This window comes from Populus nigra, chromosome 14 (assembly GCF_951802175.1).
Source record: "Populus nigra chromosome 14, ddPopNigr1.1, whole genome shotgun sequence".
Classification (NCBI taxonomy): domain Eukaryota; kingdom Viridiplantae; phylum Streptophyta; class Magnoliopsida; order Malpighiales; family Salicaceae; genus Populus; species Populus nigra.
The window spans coordinates 11745472-11760800 of NC_084865.1; the positions used below are offsets into that span (position 1 = coordinate 11745472).

Sequence of the window (15329 nt, forward strand, 5' to 3'; positions counted from 1 at the left end):
AAATTATTGACAATAACTAAAAGAAAAACTAGAAAAATTAAGAGATGGATATAGATCAAGATATTTGATCCTATAAAATGAGATATTTACTAAGTTGTGTCAGGAAATTTTTTTATTAAATCAATAAAAGATAATAAAAATAAAAGCATACATGAAACTGGTTGAATAAAATAAAAGGTAAAAAATATATTATACAAGGCCGAATATATTAGAAATATTATTTCAAAATAAATATTTTAAAAAAATAAATTTCATCTGTATAAAACAAGAAAAAAATGTTCAAAAATAAAACACAAAAAAATAATTTTTTGAAAAAACTTCTATAAAAAAAAGGTTTGCAAAACACGTAATCCAAATTATGAGACTAAGATAAACTGATAGAAAAAAATTGAAAATAAAACCAATCTTGAAAAAAAACAAATAATATAGAAATAATAAAATCATATAAAAAATAACAAAAAAAATAAACCGTATTAACTTTTCAAATCCTCTTATTTAATTTGAATTACAAACTTAGTTGGGTATATCATGAAAGATTAGATGAATAAAGAGTATGGAAAGTCGGATGGGTGTATTCTTGAATGTTTGGAGATTATGGGAAAGTCTAGGATGATTGGACCGTTAAGTATAGTATACATATATACATATGGTTATTGATGCGAGATTGATTGATGATGATATTTGGATTTTTTAAAATATAAAGGAAATTTTGTTGAAATTTTAATAAAAATTTAAAATATAAGATGAAATAATATGTGTATGCGTAAAGAATTTCCTGAATTATATTAACTTAAGAATCAAGATTAAGTTCAAATGGCTAGTATTTTCATGAGATATTACAAAAGGTGAATAAATAATTTTACAGTTTAATTTTTTTAAAAAGATAAATATACCGTCTAATAATATTTTAAAGACCACTGAATAATTTGAAAAAACTAAAATGCCTCCATCATCAAGGCTCTTGTTTTTTTTAACCTAAGGACAGAATAATAATTTTATTATAACAATTCATAATTTATTATGTCCAGCGCTACAGTAAAAACCACATGCCTTATGTATCTTGTTAATTTAATTTATGTATGAATCCCCTCAATCTAGCACGTATTTGGTGTGCAAATTCAATATTGGAATTGTAATATTGTAGTATATGTGTTTAGTAACAAGATAAAATATATTTGGATCGACTTTTTTCACGTGTTTTTTTTTAATATATTTTCAGCATTGATACCTCAAAATCATTAAAAAAAAAGATTTTAAAAAAATCAAACACTGTATAATAGCAGTGTAAGCGGTCCATTTTCGTTCAACGACTCCCTCTGCGCTCCAAAGTGGGGTCACGCCTCTCCTAAGTCGTTTGATCTGATCAAAGCACTTTCGTCAGGTCCACCAAATGTCCAAAAGGTGTGATCAAGACACAAAGGGCAATATTATATAAAAATACAAGGGAATGTGTGAGTGACTGTGAGGGGGTCATTCTCGATGCCCTTGGAATAGGCATTATGACGTGGCTGTTGAGTTTCAAAATCCAACAGTGGATGATGAACATTTTCCAAATAGACGGCGCAAATTGTACGTCTTAGAATCTAGGGGACTATGACACCATCCCTAGGAAGAAGCGTCGTGTTTGTTGGTTGAAGTTGGCAGTTAAGTAGGCCATTGATTTTTTTAGCGTGCTTCGCATTAGTTATTCAGTATTACGGCGATTTAAAATATTTTTTTATTTAAAAATCTTTTTAAATAATATTATTTTTATTTTTAAAAAATTATTCTTTATATTAACATATTAAAATATTTTAAATTATAATAAAATTAATTTTAAATTAAAAAAATCATTTTTTAAAAATACGATTCTAACCTCTTTTTCAAAAACTGTATTAATTATTTATAGTGGTGATTTTTGTTTTCTAATTTTTTTTTAATATATAATAATAATAATAATTTAACCACAAAAGCACACATCATATTTGTCAACGAGGAAAATTTTCTTGAAATGATTCACGTGCATCTTTATTTCCACCTGGCGGTAAGTGTGGGACACGTGTGGAGGCCTAGTAATGGGCACACAGCTTGTTGCACATCCAACGATTTCTTCTGAACGATTTTACACGGCAGAAACAAAAGGTCCCCGTATTTCCAACTTTTGTTTAATTATTATTCACTGTCCGTAAAATTTGTTTGGCAAAACTTTACTCATTTTTTAATCAATTATTTATTTTTATTCTCAGATTCTTAATTTATTAATAGGCGCTCTGAAAATTCCAGTCACTATTAGCACTCCACTTAAATGTATCTCCTTTCATAAGATCTTTATGGTTATTAACATGACCTTAGCCTACAACATTATTCAAGGTGGACCTTTTCTACATTAGATTAATGCAATCATCGATACCATGTATTTGGCACTGGAATTCCCAACTTAGAAGGGAGTGGCCATAGTGTTAAATAATCAACGGACATCAAGGTAATGTATCTTTATTTACTTGGAGGAAAGAAAAAAAGGTCCAGGTATTGGACCAACAAGGGTCGTTGAAAGAAAGTGGAGGTTAGAATTGCAGTTATAGAAGAATTAAGGGATGTTCCTTTGGAAGAAAATGAGCAATCTTTTACGAAAGTGGATTTCACCCTAACACCAATACAATGACAATTACTAACAAAACTCCTCTATATTTAAAGGTTTAATTTTGCACTATTTAAAGGTTTAATTTTGCAGTGGACACCTCTGAAACTCTAGGAATCAGTCCTGAAATTGCAACTCATCAATTAAAGGTGAGCCCAAATGAATATTCAATTCTTTAGAAGAAGATGATTTTATGGGTGAGATATAGAAAATAATAACACAAGAGGTAAATAAACTCATGACTGCTGGTTTTATTAGAGAAGTGATGTGCCCTACTTGGTTAGTTAATATGGTAATGGTCAAGAAAAGCAATGGTAAATGGTAGATATGTGTGAATTTTATAAATTTAAACAAATCTTAACTCAGATCATAGATATATTAGATTGATTTGGGTTTTGCACCTAACTTGTCAAACATGCAACTCAAATCATGAACACCACTGAATTTAAAAACTATTTTTTAATATAATAAAAACATACAATTATAAAATTAAACATCAATCAAATATTAGGATATTTGTTTGAGATTGTGATAACATCATATAAACCAAAACAAAATAAATTATGATGACCACTTTAAAATCAACAAAATATTAAAGGGTATTTGAAAAAAAAAACATTCAATAGAAAGAAGAAAAAATTGGAAGATAGAATTAAAAAAAAAAGAAAAAAAAGAAAAAAGAAGAAGAAGAAGATAGAATTTGAAAAAAGAAAAGAAAGAAAGGAACCTCTTTTATTTTACTATTCATATGAACAAGGAATTGGGTAGAGAAAACCCCAATTTGTTTTTTATAGTATTTAATTTTTAATTAAATTGAAAATTTTATCTCATACAATTATACAATTGACAAAAGACAAATCAAATAAAAAGGAGAACAATGTATAAGGATCAATTATTAAGAAAAGAAAAAAAGGAGAAAAAAACACCAAATAAAAAAAGATCTAAGAATAAATTGAAAAAATACAAAACAAAAGAAGAAGAAGTAAGGTGCTATGAACAATGAAGCATCATCACATAATCCAAGTTTTTAGATATGTAAGGTAATTTCAATATTGAATAATTTGTTTAATGTATCAATGATAAATAAGCCTGCATAAGACCTCTAGATAATGTGGATTTTTTTCCCTCCTAATGCATGACCCAATATTCCTCAATGTACTAGCATAGTTAAAAAAAATAATTATATTGTGTTATTGAAAACATCTATATATATATATATATTAAAATTTAAAATAATATTTATCCTCTATAAATAAAAACAGCTAATTATTAACATCATTTTATTCTTAAAATTATGATTATTATAAATACAAAATTAATTGTAGTCAACTTAAATTTAAATAGAATTCCTTAACTTATTTGGATAATTAATAATTAGGAATGAAAGTGATTGGTTATAATAAATTTAAATTTCAATAGGATTATTTAATTTAGTGGGTTAATTAATAAACACAAAAAAAATTAGAAATAAAATTATCACTTAAAATAATTAGTTGTAGTCAATTTAAATTTAAATAGAATTCCTTAACTTATTAGTTGTAGTCAATTATCCATGAAAATGATTAGTTATAGTGAATTTAAACTTTAATAGGATTCATTAATTTATTAAGTTAATTAATAAAAAATTAAAATAAAATTATCACTTAAAATAATTAGTTGTAGTCAATTTAAATTTAAATAGAATTCCTTAACTTATTAGTTGTAGTCAATTATCCATGAAAATGATTAGTTATAGTGAATTTAAACTTTAATAGGATTCATTAATTTATTAAGTTAATTAATAAAAAATGTAAATAAAATTATTAATGAAAATGTTTAGTTGTAGTCAACTTAAATATAAATAGAATTTCTTAACTTATTAGATTAATTAATAATCATAATAATTATCATAAAAATAATTAGTTATAAGTCTATTTAACTTTCAATAGGATTCTTTAATTTAGTAGTTTAATTAATAAATATAAAAAAGTTAGAAATAAAATTATCAATGAAAATAATTAGTTGTAGACAGTTTAAATTTAAAAAGAGTTTAGCATTTTACCAATTCTCAAAAAAGAAAAAAAAAACACAGAGAGATATTTTTGTGTATCATTATTGGGGTTCTAACTACTATCTTGGAGTACTGTCGTAATTTTTGTTCGCGTATCTTAAGGATTTAGTTTTATCGTGCCATTCCAAAACTACCCTTGTTGGTGCCACTCAAAGGGACAGGGTCGACACCTCCTGGAACCTTGAGCTCCGAGCCGTGCGGTGCGGTCAGGCTCGGACCACGATGTTACCAGAGTGTACCCTTTTCATGCCAATCGCATCCATCTGCCATTCAATATCTTGGTCCACGTCAGCAGTACCAAGGGCAAAAACGACCGTTCATCCTTCCTTAATTCTAGTATGATCAAGCACCATTCATATGTCAGCGGGCATAAAGCACTGTCCCATCATTAGATATTAGCCACATTTTAATTTTAAATATAAAATTAGCAATACGCCAATACACCCAAAGCCTTCTAACTCCTCTACGAAGCTATTTTTTTCTCTCTCCCCAAATTACGATTTTACCTTACTATTTTAATTCAACAAATGTTTCATAAGGCTTTAAAACTCAGTTTAATGAAGTGTTTTTTTAAATTTAAATTTTAAGATTAATACTTAATTTTTTTATTTAAATACATTATCGACACACAAATTGATTTGATTTTTTTTATAAATAAATAAAAAAATACCACATAATAATAAAATTGAGATTAAAATAGTGTTTGATATTTTATTAGTAATTGCTTTTCACTTGAAAATATATTAAAATAATATTTATTTTTAAATTTAATTTTAATATTAGTATATTAAAATAATTTGAAAAATAAAAAAATTAATTTAAAATAAAAAAATTTAAATTTTAAAAAATACAATGCAATACTAAATAAACGCTGAGCATTATATCTATATTGGGTATTGAAATAATAATAATTATTAAAGTATAATATTAATACTAGCATATCCCAATCAAGAAATTTAGTAGAGTGGCATTGAGGGTCTTGGCCTTGCGGTGGGAGGGGCTTATCTTCTCCTGTTGCTCCTGGATTCGAGTCTTCATGTGCACGCTTGTCAACCTTGCGGTGCCTTACATGCCCACTGGGTTTGCAGGGTGTTCAGTGAGCCGTGAGATTAGTCGTGGTACGCGCAAGCTAACCCGGACACCTACGTAAATAAATAAATAAAAATTTAATAGAGTGGAACAAGTATTATCTGAATATACACCTGGCATTAAGCTTCGATTCATAGCAAGATTTCTAATTAAATTTGCACTGTAAAGCTTAAAAATATTTATAAATTACACATGATTCTTGTTTATTACTCCTTTAAACACAAAAATAATGCATTTTAATGAAATATATTTTAATTAATTAGTCTTGTGATTCAATGACATTTAAATTTTCTTTCGAACTTTTTCCTTATAACAAAAATGAAAATACGTTCTTATATGGAGAATTTTTCTTTGGATAGAATATATGGAGAAATTTAATACAACAATAGCGTTTATAATTTTCACTCAAGAAACTATATATGTATAATTGTGAGAATTCTTCCATTATTATTATTATTATTATTTAAACATTCTTGAATTTCTTGCACGGTGATGGTTGAATTCTAGTTTTTTTATTAGAAGTTATTATTTTTTTTTCAGTTTGATTTTTATAAAAAAAAAATAAACTATTTTTTTAAAAAAAGACTAAAATCAAATCCAAATTAGTTCAAATGACCGGTTTCGGTTTGGTTTTTTAGAACAAAAATCAGTTTAAATCGGTTTGCTCAGTTTTTTCGGTTTGGCTATGTTTTTGGCTCGGTTTTTCTGGTTTGGCTCGGTTTTTTCTAACTTTTTTGATTTGGGTTCGATTCGGTTTTTTCAGTTTCAGGCTTGTAAAACTAAAACCAAACAGGTTGGTTTTTTAAAAATTCTAATAAGTTTAATTAGTTTTTTTCACAGTTTGTTTTTTAGTTATTTTTTTTAGTTTTTTTAATTTAATTAGTTTTTTAGTTTTTTTTCTTACTTCTACTTCTTACCGTGAAAAGAAACAATGACTGTGCAAGATAAGCATGGTTGTAACTTTATTTATTTATTATTAATTGTGTATATCAAATATGCTAGTATTTTATGTAATTATATTTTAAATTCTATTTTTTTTATCATTGAAATTATGTTTTATATATATATATATAACTATTTTCCCGATTTTCATTTCACTTAAGAATGTCGTCTTAGAAATCGTTTTTAAAACAAAATATCTTGATAGCAAATTCAAAGAGAGTATGATAAAAACAAAAATAATAAAATATAATCATATAGTTAAAATAAACAAAAAAACATTTAATAAATATTTATTTTACTTATTTTGCATGTATATTATTATTTTCGCTCTATGTTAGAATAAAAGGTTATTAATAGATTAGATTTTCAAAAAAGTATATATATATAATCATCTATTTATATTGTCGTTTTATTTATTTATTTTTAATTTAAAAATTATTTATTTATAAATGTTATATGAGTTTAAAAAAAATCATGCATTGCTTAATATAAATAAAATATATTTTTAGAATATTTTTAACATTTCAAATACTATTTTTAGCTTATAATATGGTACCGAACAACAGAGTACCAAAAACACCCTGGTCTCAGGTTTGGTTTTTGAAAGCTATTCATTCGTTCACTGTTGTTTTTGTTATATATGTTTTATTTGATACAATATAATTTAATTATATAATTTTTTCATAATATCAGGAGCTACTGCTGCTCTCCTCTTCTCTTCTCCTCTTTCGTCTTCTTAAAACCAACCAATCTGTTTTTTTTTTTTTTTTTTGGTTTTGGTTTTGGTTTTTGCTTTCTGAAAATCAGACCATAAAAAAAATCATCTGCTGATTCCTTGCCTTTCTGGACATGGATGACTTCCATACCTTAACAATCACACCTCGTCAACAACATAAGCACAACCTTTCCATGTTCTGCCTCCGGTAACTCTTTATCTCTTACTCTCTTTCACATTTTTAGAGTTTTTCAAAATCAGTTTTTGGTTTTCTCGTACTTTATATTCGTCTATTTTTTAATCGCCGATTTTTCTTACGCTGATTGTTGTTTCTGTTTTCAATATTCTTAAAAAATGGTTCTTTTTTAGTATTGTTGGATTTTTATTTTTAAGGCAAAGTTTGTGGCTTTGAGTGATAAAGATGAGTATTTGATGATTAATTTTTGTTACTAACTTTTGTTTTAGTAGTAATAGTTGCTATTGGGTTGTTAATATGAGGTTCTGGTTAAATATTTATTAGGATAAGTGTAGCTTCCAAATTTATGGGAACGAAAATGGTTAGTTGTTATTTAGTTTTTTTATTTATGGTGAGTTTTGTTTTTTGTTGTTCTGTTGGTTTAATGTTTGATTTGGAAAATTTGAGTTGGTGTAATAAATTAAGGTTAGTTTTTTTTTTTTTTTAAATAGTAATATGTCGTATTGGGTCTGTTAGCTTGCTGAGAAAATGGTGGGAAGTGGGAAAAATGTCTTTTCTATGATTTTAAGGGAAAAGTTATGTGAAGTTAGTGTTTTACAATAATATGAACAGGTTGATTTTTGTATTTTATTTGTTTATAGTGCTTTCTTATGTTCTTTGTGGTTTTTTTTTTTTTTTAAATCTTCCTGTGTTTGGAATGGCGTATTTACAGTATTTCTTGAATTGCTAATGGCCTTTGATGTGGTGGTTGGTTTCAGGGGATTGTTTCACCAGGTCAAAGCATTTCATGTTATTCTGGTTCTGTCATGTACCCTTTCATGCTTTTCTATGTGCGGACCGTGCTTGACGAATGGATTGCAGAAACCAGCAGAATATGATTCATGTGGGTCCTATGGAGATAATGGTGCTGTGGGATTTCAAGATATTAGCGTTGGTGATGCTAGTTTGGGCTATGCAGCAGGAAGTTCTATGACCCTTCTAAATTTTGAGAATATTTGTACCAATTCTCATTCATTCTGCTTCCTTTCAACATTACCTGGTTTTTCATCAAAAGAGCACAAGCTTAAAGTAGCTTCTTTAGAAGTTTCTGGGAGTCCGTCTGATGGTTCATTATTTGTAGGATCAATTCAGGGTAGCAGTTGGGCAGAGAACAAGAGCTGGTCATTGGATTATGGTATGTTCCGGTTATTAAATGGCCAGATTGTTTCCTGTTCTATGAACTCTAGAGAAGATGTTGATGAGTTATCATCAATGCAAACCAATAGTTGTGACCAATGCGATCCTTCTTCATGTAAAGGTCCTTTATTAACTCAGAAGAGAACAAGTGTCAGGCTGAGGAAAAAGTCTGAGATGATGAAATCTAGTTCTTTTGATGCTTCTCCTCCCAATGTAGAAATTAGTCCTCCTGTACTTGATTGGGGGCAGAGGCATTTATATTTTCCCTCAGTAGCATCCTTAACAGTGGCAAATACTTGTAATGACAGCATTTTACATGTCTACGAACCATTTAGCACTGATACACAATTCTATCCCTGCAATTTTAGTGAGGTTTTGTTAGGACCAGGTGAAGTAGCTTCAATTTGTTTTGTGTTTTTGCCTAGGTGGTTGGGTTTGTCCTCAGCTCATCTGATCTTGCAAACGAGCTCTGGTGGATTCCTGGTACAGGTTAAGGGCTATGCAGTTGAGTCGCCATACAATATTAGTCCTTTATCCAGCCTGGATGCTCCTTCTAGTGGACGGTTGAGGAAGAATTTTTCTTTGTTGAACCCTTTTGATGAAATCCTCTACGTGAAGGAAGTAAATGCATGGATATCAGTTTCTCAAGGGAATATTTCGCATAACACTGAAGCAACCTGCAGTTTAGAAAATTTGGGAGGTCTTGATGGGCTCAGCCACTTTGGTGTTAAGGATTGGTTGGTTGTTAGAAGCGCACAAAATGGTTTTCCATGGATGGCTATGAGGCCCCAAGAAAATTGGGAGATTGGTCCTCATAGCAGTGAAACCATTATGGAGATAGACTTCTCAGTTGAATCTGAAGGAAATGTTTTCGGTGCTTTTTGTATGCAGTTGCTAAGGTCCTCTCAAGACAGGTCCGACACTGTTATGTTTCCTCTTGAACTTGAACTGGATAGAAAAGTAGCATACAATGGCATTTCTGGTTCAGTTTCTTTTGAAACTCTGGTTCCATATGATGTTGGCAACACTGTTGTTGTTGCTATCGCACTGAGAAATAGAGCTCCTCATGTGTCAAGTGTTGTCAAAATCAGTGAAGTTGCAGCAGCAAAGGTTTTCCAGATCAAGTACATTGAAGGACTGTTGCTTTTCCCCAGCACTGTCACACAAGTTGCTACAGTTACATGTACTCAGCTACTTGTTGAATTACATGATTCTCCAACTGAAATGTCAAATATGAACAAAGACTGCAAACTAATTTTACTGACAAATGACTCCAGTACTCAGATTGAAATTCCTTGCCAGGATATATTCCATGTTTGTTTGAGACGTCAAAAGGATTCATTTATTGGATACGACAATCACTCTGACGGGGCTGAAACTGGAAATAGAAGGACAGGGTCATTGGGCAGTGGCAAGCAGTCGCTGTCAGAGATTAAGGTATGCTGATTCTGATTTATCTTTTTTAATCCGTGGTCTTCTTCATCTTTCATATTGGCTTTGTATTATTCCACTGTTTCTCTTCAAATTGTCTGTATAATTTTTTATAAGCCTTGAATTCTTGTGATTTTCTTGTGATGGAAATAGTAATCACCGTAGCCAGTGATTTATGCATAAGCAGCTAACTAATGTTTTAAAACCCTTATGTGCGTAGCATAAGCATATTAGAGAACAGCTAGTAATATAATAGCAGTGTCCTTTGTTTTCCTTGGCTAGATTAACTTTAACTGCTGTCCAAATTGGATGGGGCCTTAATTTATGTAAATTGCTTGCTTAGTGAACATCTGTTTTTGAATACTGCACGTATTCAATGAAATTTGTCTATTACATGTATGGCCTTACTAGATATTTGCTTCCTGTCCGTTACTATATGTTAATGTGACTTGTATATATATGCCTTACATGTTTACTAAATTGTTAAATTTCATGTTTGTGGTAAGTTAGCAGAGTTATTCAGGATCTAACAATTCCACTTTCTGAGTTCATTTGTCCAATCATTTACGGGAAGTGATGGTGATAAGAGAAAGTATATGGAGTAGTTAAATAAAAATGGCATTTAGTTTACTACTTTTCAAGGGCTTCAATCTCTGCTATTTTTATGACTGTCAGAACGTAGAATGGATGGTCACTTTTTTGCTCCAGACACTCTCACTGCATGCTCTTGTGTCTAAGTGAATGTCTGTCTGTCTGCAAATGCACACATTCACACACATCCTAGAGCATCTTACCCTTTGTGTGACGCAGCTCCCCAAGGACATGCAAACAAGGGATTTCATTCTCTGTATTTTAGTCTTTTTTTTTCTCATTTTGATGTTATACCTGCTGGCTGATTAAAATGGTTATGTGAATTTATAGGCATTGGAGATAGCAGAAGCAGATGAATTTGTACTGGGTAATTGGAAATCTCAAGGTACCACAAGTGGCATGTCTGTGCTTGATGATCATGAGGTGTTGTTCCCAATGGTTCAGGTTGGAACTTATCACCCTAGGTGGATCACTGTAAAGAATCCTAGTGAACATCCAGTTGTAATGCAGCTCATTCTTAACTCAGGAGAAATTATTGATGAGTGTAGGGGCACAGATGGTTCTTTGGAGCCCCCTTCATCGAATATTTTTGTCCATACTGAATTGACTCCTCCTACTAGGTATGGATTCTCAATGGCAGAGAGTGCACTAACAGAAGCTTATGTTCACCCTTATGGTAAAGCATATTTTGGGCCAATATTCTTTTACCCTTCAAATCGCTGTGGGTGGAGAAGTTCAGCCCTGATAAGAAATAATCTTTCTGGTGTGGAGTGGTTATCTTTGAGAGGATTTGGAGGGTCACTTTCCCTAGTCCTGCTTGATGGTTCAGAGCCTGTTCAGAGCATAGAATTTAATCTGAACTTGCCAATGCCCCTAAATATCTCTCGTATGGATGGGCTATTTAACATGGAAGAGACTACTTATATTTGTTCTGTGCCCTGGTCTAAAGAGCTGTATGCCAAGAACATGGGAGACTTGCCACTTGAGGTGAAAAGTATTGAAGTTTCTGGGTCTGAGTGTGGGTTGGATGGATTTATGGTTCATGCTTGTAAAGGATTTTCTCTTGAACCTGGGGAGTCAACAAAGCTTCTGATCTCATACCAGTCTGATTTTTCCGCAGCTATGGTGCACAGAGATCTTGAACTGGCCTTGGCTAGTGGAATTCTTGTAATACCCATAAAGGCAAGTCTTCCTTTGTACATGTACAATCTCTGTAAAAAATCAATATTCTGGATGCGGTTGAAGAAATTCTCTGCAGCAGTCCTCCTCGCCGCTTCCTTAATGATTCTGATATTCTGTTGCATATTTCCCCAAGTGATTGCTTTTGGCTCCCAGGATTACTATTTTAACAGCAAGGAAAGCTCCTCTACTACAGTAGGAAGTGCAGGAAAAGCTTCTCGTATGCATCGTAACCAGAGAAAGATTAAGTTCTCTGAGTCTAGGGGAATGGACAGTGTGTTATCGTCTGTGCATCGTAACCAGAGAAAGAGTAAGTTCTCTGAGTCTAGGGGAATGGACAGTTTGTTATCATCTGTCGGGGAAGACAAGGCCTCTAATCAGGAATCTATTGGTAAATATGCTGATGGTCATGATGGAGCCTTAGAACAGGGGCTAACCATTAAGAATTTGGCATCAACTCTAGAAAATCACAAGCAAGGTAACACTTTGTCATGTGCTGAAGAGGACAAATCTGTAGCGGTTGAGAATTCTGATACACTCAATGCTCCCCAACCTCCCAACCTTACAGTCAGGACCGGAAAAGAGAAAGGAAGAAGGCGAAGGAGGAGGAAGGGTGTTAGTGCATGTTTAACAGGACTGCTTGAAGTTTCGAGTAGTCAAAGTGGAAATTCTACACCTTCATCTCCTTTGTCGCCTGTATCCGCAACACCCAATCGACTGTGGTCGCCATCTTCTGACGTGGAAAGTGTTGGGGTTAGAAATCCATTCACTCTAGCGGCATGCCAACAGTTTGAGAGGTTTCAAGTTTCTAAATCTGCTTCCAAGACGGTTGTCGTGGAGCCCAAAGGTTCAATTAAATACCACGGTTACAACTACTTTTCGGCTACTCAAGAGCGACCTTCAGTGCCCAACAAGACCTTTAATACACCTTCTGCTGCCTTTCCTTGTTCTGGTGGTGCTGCCCCCACTCTGCATTACTCTTCTCCCTTGTCATCAACATCAACAATTGCACCTATTGTGCGAGCTCCTGGGGCAAAACTTTTAAACCAAAGAAGTGTTGAAGTAGATGAAAAGGTGGGGGATGAATATACATATGATATCTGGGGTGACCATTTTTCTGGTCTCCTTTTAGCGGGTAGTCCAAAGGATACAACCATGAAAACAATAGGAACAGAAGGCAATTCCGATACCTTCTTTGTAAGGGGTCCACAAGCCCTCATGGAAAAATCTCAACCAAAATCTGTGAGTTCCTTTCACCAAGAGGGTTAATAAAATTTTATTAAATAATTAAAATACATTTGGATCCCTTTAACTCTCTGAACTCTTTTTAAAAGGTTGGTTTGTTTGTTTGTTTGTTTTTTTTTGCAATTGGTAAATAAGAATTGGAAAACTAACATACAAGTATGCTCACCTTTATATAGTGATGGATTATATATATTATATATTTCCAATTTTTTTTTAAAAAATTTATTGAACTATTATTTTCAATCTCAATGTTTTGAAGAGAATTTCTCTTTATTTGCCTGTTGGAGGTCCTTTCCTAGACCGTTTTCAGTGAGAAAGAAGTATGCTCATATTGGCTTTGATAAATTGGAAATAATGATACTAAACATAAAACCTAGCAGCCAATGCATTGGACGGTGGTACTCTATTGTTCATTTAGAACTCCCTGTGCTTGCAAGTTGTAATGATCTAATATCATGATTACAGAAATGAAGCGTAAGTTAAATGAAACCTTCAACCTAGGATGCAATACCTGACTTCTGAGTCAGTTATCTTTGTGCATCTGCATCCATTTACATGCAATGTAGGAATGAGGAGTAAGTCTGGATGTGATAAGGACGTGTTAGAATCAAATATGAAAACTTTTTTTGATTGTATCATGTACTACATCCTAAGTGATAATCATGCAGTTCCAAATATCAAAGGAATTGATTACAACAGTAGTTCTCAAAAGATGTGTGTAGATGGCCTTTTAGTTTCCTTATGATGCTAAATGACTAGTGTGTTGTTCCGGTGCATGCTGTTTTATTTCAATTACACTTGTATGTTTGTCACATGCGGTTACAAGGCACGCACACTTTCTTGAGTGTATTATTACAAGGGATTATTGAGATTGATGAGAAATTTGCAAGCAGTGCAAGAGCAGCAGCAACAGATAAGGTGAGTGTATGCGAATTGAAAGCAGGGGAAAAGGATTCAGATGGAAAACATTCTGGACTTGTATAGTTGCAGTGCTTGTGTTTATTTACAGAATATTTTTTTGACTTTTTTTGGTTTGTGCATGTATGTTGCGTATTAATGCCTCTTTCTCACTTTTGATAGTGATGTGTGTATACTGGTGGATGAAATATTGTTGCAATGGGGCTAGACATTTAGCCTCTTGTAGATGTTTGACTCAAGGATACCCAATCTGCAGAAAGAAAGAGTAATATAACTCTGTAATTTGATGAAAACGTGAGTATTAGTTCTCATTAAACATGTATCAAGGATATAAGTTAAAGATGACTGAGCTGTGTTTGCATGGTGTTAATGTTCTTGTTCATTATAATAGGAGTGTTCTTCATTTGTAGCAGTAAGGGCACCTTTGGTTGACATGCTGTATGAAAGTGATCCGACACTGGAAGAAGTACCCCCTCAAATCCATGTGCATGAGCATGGAAGGGTATGGTGTAGATGTAACAATTTGTCGAGACTTGAAATGTCGAGTATGCAAGTAACAATTTGTCGAGACTTGAAATGTCAAGTATGCAATGCTTGTGATAAGGTAGCTGGAGGAACTGGAGGATATGTTGCAGTGGGTCTTACCTGACTTAACGGTACGCTAGGGACATCTGAGGATTTCTCAGATTATAAGGACCTTCCTTGGGAACTTAAGGAAGTCCGTGGGTTAGAGGGTTGTAATAACCAGTAATGCAATGCAAGTGCTGCAATTGATGCTTCGTTTTAAGAATTCTGTCCCCACAGAAAGTTCGCTTCTCGTGACAAAAGAATTTCCCACCATCTCTGTGAAACTGGCTGACTGTTCTGGCATATTTTGTAAGAATGCAATTTGCCTGTCGATTTCTTACAGTATTCTACAAGCTGTTAATGCACGTGCATACACAGGCGTGCACACTTACAAGCCTATATAATTAGCATGGTAGACCATTTTACTATAAAGATTGTTAGAAAGCTGTAACTTTCACAATAGAAGGGGCGAGCCACGACTGCTGCATGCCATTATTTGAAGTTAAAGCTGCTAGGGCGTACAGATGAGACGGATTTTTGGTCCATGAAATGGCGATGTCGACGAGGTCACGAGAGAGAAGAGAGCCCTGTGGAAATATCACCAAAGAGACAG

The 15329-nt window shown here is 32.3% G+C and overlaps 1 protein-coding gene across 1 annotated transcript; it reads left to right on the top strand.

Moving 5' to 3' along the window:
* Positions 1 to 7294: 7294 nt before the first annotated feature.
* On the top strand, positions 7295 to 13281 carry LOC133672372 (uncharacterized). Its single transcript, XM_062092769.1, has 3 exons — positions 7295 to 7621; positions 8368 to 10222; positions 11138 to 13281. Exons 1-3 carry the CDS (start codon positions 7548 to 7550, stop codon positions 13253 to 13255), a joined length of 4047 nt encoding a protein of 1348 aa, XP_061948753.1. The 5' UTR covers positions 7295 to 7547; the 3' UTR covers positions 13256 to 13281.
* The last annotated feature ends 2048 nt before the right edge of the window (positions 13282 to 15329 follow it).